Raw genomic sequence first — 8,917 nt, forward strand, 5'->3', positions numbered from 1 at the left:
ATGCTCCAGATTCTATAAAGCATAAATCTCCAGAAGCAGCTCGAGACTTTAGAAGACCAGCAACAAATGATCATTGAAGAATCAAATGAAGATAAAGACCAACAGTCTGACAAATCAACCAGCAATTGGAAGCACAAATCTAGTCATCCTAAAGAACTCATTATTGGTGACATTAATGAGGGAATTCGTACAAGATCCAAAAGGTGTGAAGAGTCTAGTGATGTGGCTCTTATTTCTGAAATAGAACCCAAGGGCATAGAAGAAGCTTTAACTGATGAGAGCTAGATTGAAGCTATGCAAGAAGAATTCAAGCAATTCAAGTATCAATGATGTCTGGGAATTAACTCCTAAACCGAAAGGTAAATCTATCATTGGAGCTAAATGGGTTTTCAGGAACAAGATGAATGAGAAAGGAAAAGTCGTAAGGAACAAAGCAAGACTCGTGGCCAAGGGATATATGCAAGAAGAAAGGATAGACTATAATGAGACCTACGCACCGGTAGCAAGGTTAGAAGCAATTAGATTATTACTTACTTTTGCTTGTTATAAGAATTTCAGGTTATTCCAAATGGACATCAAAAGCGCTTTCCTAAATGGATTTATCCAAGAGGAAGTCTATGTGGAACAACCTCTCGGTTTTGAAGACCCAAAGAAACCGGACTACGTATTCGGACTAAAAAAGGCGCTATATGGTTTAAAACAAGCACCTCGAGCTTGGTACGACAGACTAAGTAAATTTTTAATCCAAAATGGTTTTGTTAAAGATAAAGTAGATACTACATTGTTTATCAAAAGAGAAAGTAAAAACTTCTTGCTTGTTCAAATTTATGTTGATGATAATATTTTTGGATCATCTAATGAAAATCTGTGCAAGAAATTCTCTAAGACTATGCAGGATGAGTTTGAAATGAGCATGTTGGGTGAACTATCCTTCTTTCTTGGACTTCAAGTAAAACAATTGGAGGAATGAATTTTCATTCACCAAGAAAAATATGCTAAAAAACTTGTTAAAAAGTTTGGCTTGGAGAATTGCAAAAAGACAGATATACCAATGTCAAGTTCCTCGAAATTTGGACAAAGATGAAGGAGGAAAAAAAGTTGACCGAAGCTATACAAGAGTATCATTGGTTCACTTCTTTATCTTATTGCTTCTAGACCTAACATTCTGTTTAGTGTTTGTATTTGTGCTAGATTTCAATCAAATCCCAAAGAATCTCATTTAAGTGCTGCAAAACATATCATCAAATACGTTGCATCTACTTCTAATCTCGGTCTCTGGTATCTTAAAGAATGAGAGTTTACTCTTCTTGGATATTCAGACGCAGACCTAACAGGATGCAGAGTTGATAGGAAGAGCACATCGGGCACTTGTCAATTACTTGGTAACAGGATAGTATCTTGGTTTTCGAGGAAGCAAAGTACCGTAGCTCTTTCTACAACAGAAGCAGAATATGTGGCTCTTGGAAGTTACTGTTCACAAATTATGTGGATAAAACAACAGCTAAGAGACTTTGAAATTGAAGATTTGTGCACTGAGATCAAATGTGACAATACCAATGCAATCAATCTCACAAAAAATCCAATTCTTCATTCAAGAGCAAAGCATATAGAGATTCGACATCATTTCATTAGATATCATGTTCAAAATGGAGAGGTCTCAATTCAATTCATTGACTCAAAGAATCAACTAGCGAACATCTTCACAAAGCCTCTAGAGAAAAGTCAATTTGAGCTTATTCATTCCAGACTCAATATCTTAAAGTCTGAAGAAGTTCAGACTCAGGGATAAAAGTCTAATGATACTCAGACTCGGAAGTTCAAGATTTACGACTATAAGTTATTCTCGTTTTTAGAAATTTATCTCACGGATAAAATCTCGAAAAGGTACGATTATCTTCCCCAGTTTTCGTGATTATTGTAATCATTCCTTTTCGAAAAAGGAGTTATTTTTTTAAAAGACGGTTATCTATTTTTTCAAAAAGACGGTTATTTTTTAAAAAGGCATTTTCTATTTTTTCTTTTACGTCATTTCGTATGCCTCTTTTTTGCTTTATATACTAATCGTCTCCCTCACAAATCCTAAAAAGCACAGACCTTCGTTTTCTTACTTTTACTATCTAGTTTAATCTTCAAAGCTCTCACCTTTTTTCGCGAATCGAGTTTGGAATCTCTCAAAGACTGTGAGAATGGCGTCCCAATGAAAGTCTTTAAGGATCGCCAACAGAGGACTACAACACATGCATGAGGGTCCTATACATTTTGACCTCACTGAGGAAGAAGAATCAGCAAGACAGCAGCAGAGCCCACAACATTCTCAACCGCGTCAATCTCCTCAAGCTAGACCGCAAGGTAGTGATCATAAAGCAAAGGAAGAAATCATTGAAGGCGCAGAACCCAACGATGGCGAAAGATAGAAGGCAACTTTCGTACTCAGGGCTTGTTACAAAGCTCTTCAGACGTTTTGATATTTGGCCTCCTAGGATTTTATGTGTTCGATCATGTGATCAAATGGTAATGGGACTGAAAATGGTTTCCAAAATGCGTTTGAAAGAGCTAGACAAGGTTTTGGAGCGATTGAAAGAGAAAACCCCTGTCAAGTCTCACCAAGGTTCTTTAGTTGCAAAACGGAAAGGGAAGGAGCCAATGACAGCTCTATCCAAGAAAAGAAGAGCACTCATTCTAGAGGATGAAGAGGATGAGGACGTTATTACCATTTCCGCTCTTGCACTGAGAAATCTACAAAGTGTTGTTCTAGCGATAGAGGAGAGAGAGGATCAAGACAGAGAAGAAGAAGAGGAAAGGAGTGGAGAGAGAGAAACAATGCGAAAAGAAGCAGAGGAAGAAAGGATCGCAGAAGAAGAAGAAGGCAGAGGTGAACAGGAGGAAACAGAGCATGAAGCGTACTTCTCACCTCCTGAGGGCATTGAAACAGGGGGAGTTGCTGAGAAAAAAGGAACATCTTCAAATGTTGTTACTAGTGAAGGTATTAGTCGTTCACCTACAGATCTAGAAGACATCTATGCATCTCAATTCCCTGAGGGAGGTCATAAGGTTTCATCACCAAATATGAGTGATCATGCTGGCTTGCCATCATCTGCAAATACTTCTACTGATCATGCAAAGGCCAGTACTCAAACTGATAATTCAGTAAACTTTCGTAGAGTACTTGATGTTCTTATGGAGATGCGAGGCCAGATTTATGCCCTGGGATGTGAAGTTCAAAACTTGTAGAATGTAGGTCAATCCTCTTTAGTTTCCTTGCATAATCAAATTCATGCCCTTGCTCTTCAAGTTCAAGCAAATGCCAAGGGTGAAGATGTGGCTCAACCGAAGGAGGATTTGAAACAGTTGGAAGGGATTGTCCAGCCAATGGGAGATTTCTAGCTCGTTCGTATTCCTAGGCAACCATAACTCCATTATCTTTTTATCTCTACCATTTTAATGCTGACAAAAAGGGAGAGAGATGGTGCAGATTTAAGACTTGACTCTCGTTTGACCTTACTTTTTGAATGACTTTTTACTTTTGTTTGGTTGTTTGGTTGTGACTGGATTTGGATTTGGATTGTTTGATCGCTGTTTATTTTAAGCACTATTGGTATTTCATGGCAAAGATAGTTGTTTATTTACAAGACTAACTTATTTCCTATGGATGCAGATTTAATGATGTCTTTACTAATCAATTATCTTTTGTGAGAGATATGTTTGCTTGAGTATTGTTTTGCAGGTCAAAAATATTCAAATCTACAGGAAAGTTTTGTCACCATCAAAAATGGGGAGATTGTTGGAGAAAACTTCCTTGCGTTTTTTGAAGCTGACAAAACATTTCCATTAGTCTAGTATAAAGACTTGCAGACTCTTTAGTCAAAGTCTGAAGACTGCCGGACCGCCAGACTCAAGACTCAAAGTCTATTCTCATTGACAGTTTCTAAATCGTCGAAAAAGACTTATCCAGAACTGAGTATTTCATTAAGGATTTAACTCTATCAACTGAAGAAGATCTCACGGCTGGATATAGCATCTTGGAATCTATTATTCGTTTTGATTTCAATTCAGATAATTTAGATCCGTTGATTGGCGAAGCATACTTGAAAGGTTCTACTTATGAAAACCTAGATCCTGATTGTATAGGCGAGCATGATTGGTGGGCTATCGTCATATTCCTTAAATAACTCGAAATCTCCCTTATTGATTCTGTCCAATTGGTAGATTGGAAGAGCTCATTTGGTAAGTGACAACGGGTATGAAAACATAGAGGAGTATATAAGGAAGATGTTCCAAGTTATTTGAGTGTGTGCGCGATATAAAAATTCCAAAGTCTGAAGCTCCTTGTTCTTTATCAATTCAATTGTTGAGCGAAAACTTGTACTCAAAAGAGAGGTTATACTTCTGTGAGACCTTGAGAAAGTGTAGCAGAGTCTCTACACTATAAAATCAAGGAAGGGCTATACTATAACAACGTTTTTTATTCTTAGTGAAATCCAGCCGGTGGGCTATCAATGCGGAAGAGTGGACGTAGGTTTGGATTAAGCCAAACCACTATAAACATTTTGTTCTTATTCTCTTCCCTAAGCTCTTTTATTTTAATCGTAATTCTATTTGATTATTAGAGTCTAATTTCCTTTTCATAATCTATTGCTAAACAGATTTGGTTTAAACGCAAAATTATATGCTTTACTCTGCAAAATTTGTTTTCGCACATATTCACCCACTCTAGGTGCTCGTACTAGCTTTGACACACGTCACGTCTACACCGAGGTCTACATTGAGGTCAACTATCAAAGAACAAACCGACCAAAAAAAAAACCATCAAAGAACAAAATTCGCTAATGATGGACACTAAGTCACTTACCCTACTAATGGTGGCAGGAAATTGATTTGCACCAACGCCTAGCTCTTCCTTGTCCATGTCAACTACGCTCATCTCGGATGATTACCAAAAAAACCCTAAACCTATTATATGGATGTCAAATCAATTCAAAACCTTTAAATTTTGTCAATTGAGTTATAAATCTTTTGGTAATTTGTCAATTTAGTCATTCCAGCCAATTTTAAACGGAAATTACTGATGTGAACATCGACTATCCTACATAATACACATTAACTTGACTAAAACTAAGATTGAAATTAAATCAGTCAGTAGTTTGATAGGAATTGAACTAAAAATTCAATGATGGTGTTTTTTGTTCACATATGTTGAAGCTAGTATTAAGTATGAACTCAACGCACGACGGGTTGATTTCCTAATAATTGAATTGAGGTAGTAATAGATGCGAGGGATAGTAACATGTTGAAAGGTTGGGTTCGTTAGTTTTATTAATGAATATGCATCAAAAATGGTTTCTAAGGAATTATAATTTTCATTGAGAAATTTCATTTCTTCAGAGTGAAGAAAATACCCATTTGCATTTAAATTGACACAATTTATAACCATCCACTTTGGAAGTGGTACATATATTGGTGCGAAACATAAAAGCTTTCAAGCTTCAAATACAATAGATTAGCACGAAAAATGGAACAAAAATACCTAAATCATTCTTGATTTTCAAAGGATAATACCGTTCATTTCTCACTACTACTCTCTTTTCCAAGAAGTAGCTCATAGTTGACTAGATTACATAGTGGAAAAAGCAACATACTTTCTTTTTCCACACAATCCTATGTTTTATTTTTGCCAATCACATAAAACACACACAACCAAATTCACGGACGATCAATCTCCATTTCTTCGTCTCCCAAGCAAACCACACACAACCCTCAGACAGCAAAGTTGACGACGGACCGGTACGTCTGTCCGGGCTGCCACCCAGCGGGGATCACGTTATTGGCAACCAGGGTCTTACCGGAGTCAAGAGAGGTGAGCTTGATCGAGAATGAGGCGCGCAGCTGGCCCGCGCCATCCAGCTTCCAAACCGCGCCCCACGACTGTTGCATCGGAAGCCAAGAGTCAGAGTCTAGAGCCTGCTTCAGGTTGACAGCGCCGAGCTTGCCATCCCCATCCTCGCACTCAATTAGCGCAGCGAAATAGTTGGGGTTCGAGCTGGAGTCAATGTGGAATGCCACCTTCACGCCGGGGAAATTGCACTCTACTCTGCTTGGCATTGTGAATATGTACACATAAATAGACTTTTAATAAGCAAGTTAGACTATCTGCTGATTAGTATAAGTCTGGTGAAAGCAAAGTTTCTCGTTAATTTAAAGCACTTTTCAATGCGTCGTATCTTCCTTTTTCCCTCTGCGCATCCGTTAAAATTGGAATTCACTTGAAAGGATCTATAGAGAAAGGATCAACTGTACGGACCTTTGGTATTGAATCTGCAGCAACCCGCATTGCGAAGTTCATCGGCCTTGCCGGGGCTCGCCATGGCTCCAAAAGCTGTGCCACTCAAATCGAAGTGAGCAGATTCAGCGACACAAGGGCCACCAGGGCATTCCTTAGTTATAACGACCATCACCGGGTTCCCGGAACAAGCCGCGTTTTCAGTGCATTTCACCTGAAATTTAATTGACAAGAGCTCAAAAGACTGCACTTCCTAAATACTACTTAATAATCTGTTTCAATAGGACAATATGTACTGAGTCAAATAATCTGTCTAAATACGAATAATTCAAACTACTTTTACTGGGAGTCTAGAAAGGTTGCCCTAGTAGGATGTTTTCATGACTTCTATTCCGCGATTATTAATTTAGGAAAAGCATATCTTGTGAACATATATTAACTTTGTCCGTGGCAAATTTTTCTGATGACGGCGAATATAAAAATAATTCAAGAGACACTTTTCTAGCAATAGAGAAAGCTGGTAACAAGCTCCACATCCTTTGCCTGATTTCAAAAGAGGAGGCCCTCCTGCGGACGCCATCGAAGAGAATGGGGCTTGGTCGACCTCATTCCCACACCAACATGCACACCTACGTACAAAATATCATACAATATATATATATATATATATATATATATATATATATATATATATATATATAATTTATGTGTATAAATACAAGTATATATATTTGCAGATCAGGTGAAATGTGTAATTACTAGAGTAGTATTGTTTGGCGTTGTACTTGCTTCCATTTTGACCTCTAACTCTATACATGTTTGGTGCAAAGCCAAAATCAATGCAAGTGATTGACCTAAGCTGCTTATATGTCCGAATCGAGCTATACTCGAAAGACTTGATGACTCAAAATTACTGAAAGGCGTGTAATGAGACCAATGCCACTTGCATAAAAGATCTTTACTCCGGGTGGATTGACCAAATAGAAATATAATGTCATTCCATCACCGTCGCTTTCGGCGCCATCGAGACTCCGTACCACATCGCACCTGATGAGGACCGATCGCCGTTGGACTGAACCTTCGAGATGTTAACCGATTTGGGATTGAAGCAGTGAGACGAGGTTATGAGGAGAGAAAGGAGAAGGGCGAGAGGGAAGCAAAATGATAGAGATTAAAGAAGCGCCATGGGATTGTCGAAACGCTTGAGTTAGGAGTTTGATTTCTCGTACTCATTTTGGGAGCTTAACGAGCGGGTATTTATAGTCAAATTGAGAGCACAAAATTCCACTAAATAGGAGTCCTTGTCGTCATTGGAGAATTTTCGGCCATAGTTTTTGCCTTTTGGCTATTATATATATATTTTTTTTTTATAATAGGGTTTGCTTGTGCCATAACTTTTCTTGCAAGCTGAATAGTCCGACGCAATGATCTCCGTAACTATATCCGCAAAGGATCGTGGTACGTTTGAATCGTTGAAGTGTGGATTCATGCGTATTCTGCGGAAAATAAAGAATTAGCAAGAGGGGTTTTGTACGCAGATTTTCATGAGGGCCAACCAAAATAGTTTGGATATCACACGTATGTGCGTCTATTCTTTGTACCTCCGAAAATACGTGTCCGTTCTTTGTACTTCCAAAAATACGTCTTAGACTTTAAAAAAAAGAAGAAGAAGAGAATTTAAGTCTTTTATGCGGTCAAGCTGATATAATACTTGGCTGATTTAATTGATTTTTCGGGGACCATTATATTTACTAGGGTTAATTATTAGAGCTCCCTTGGTACTCTAATATTTAAAAGAAAAAAAAAACGAAAGATAGATGAGCTAGATATTTCTTTTAGCCACAACATATGGTTAGAATGATTTGAAGGGGAAAAAAAAGTTAGCGTAAAGAACCTCGTCAATAGACAAGACACTGATCGACCAATTCTTTCATTTTTTGGCTTCAAAAATGCAAGGAAACATAATGGGATCTCTCTTTTTCTTTGGCTGGGAGAAGATTTATCAAAATATGGCATGAGACACTTCTGATTCCTCGACATAATTCCATGAATATGGAAAGTATAATATGAAAATAATGAATTATTTTTTTCTCATTTTCCTTGCAGATAAAAATCATATATGGATATGGAAAGTAAGAAAAGAAAAAAATTCATCTATCTTTATACTGTTTGCATAACAACATCAAGGGAACTCCCGATTTGTATAGTTAGTTGAGGCATCGACACAAGTCTCCCAAGTCCATACCTCGTACGACGTTGGAATATTCGATATTAAGTCAAATTGACGCTTGTTGACACTTCAAATTTTCATTTTCATTTAGGGTTTAATTGTATAGAAAATTAGTGATTAATTTTTAATGTTAAAAATATCATTAAAATTGCATAGCATATAGATATTAGGAGTATTTGCATTAATAATACTAGAATTTATAGAAAATATAAAAAATTATTATAAAAAATTGATTAATTTAAAAATAAAAAATTAATTAATTAAAAAATTAATCGTTAAAAAAATAAAAAGAGAGAGAGAGAGCGGAATCGGCGGGGGTCGACCCGGACCCCTTTTTCTTTTCGGCTGGGCTTGCCCCAATCCCTTTCTCTCTTTTATTTCCATCCATGCGGGCCGGCCCATCATTCCTT

At 37.4% G+C, this 8,917-nt stretch overlaps 1 protein-coding gene across 1 annotated transcript; it reads right to left on the bottom strand.

The window, feature by feature from the left end:
- Positions 1-5,619: 5,619 nt before the first annotated feature.
- On the bottom strand, positions 5,620-7,463 carry LOC104444465 (putative expansin-B2). The gene is given in 6 exon segments (XM_039312598.1): positions 5,620-6,088; positions 6,299-6,320; positions 6,323-6,495; positions 6,799-6,904; positions 7,281-7,304; positions 7,307-7,463. Coding segments are annotated over 6 exon segments (816 nt in total). The 3' UTR covers positions 5,620-5,754.
- Positions 7,464-8,917: the final 1,454 nt, after the last annotated feature.

This window comes from Eucalyptus grandis, chromosome 5, assembly GCF_016545825.1.
Source record: "Eucalyptus grandis isolate ANBG69807.140 chromosome 5, ASM1654582v1, whole genome shotgun sequence".
Classification (NCBI taxonomy): Eukaryota; Viridiplantae; Streptophyta; class Magnoliopsida; order Myrtales; family Myrtaceae; genus Eucalyptus; species Eucalyptus grandis.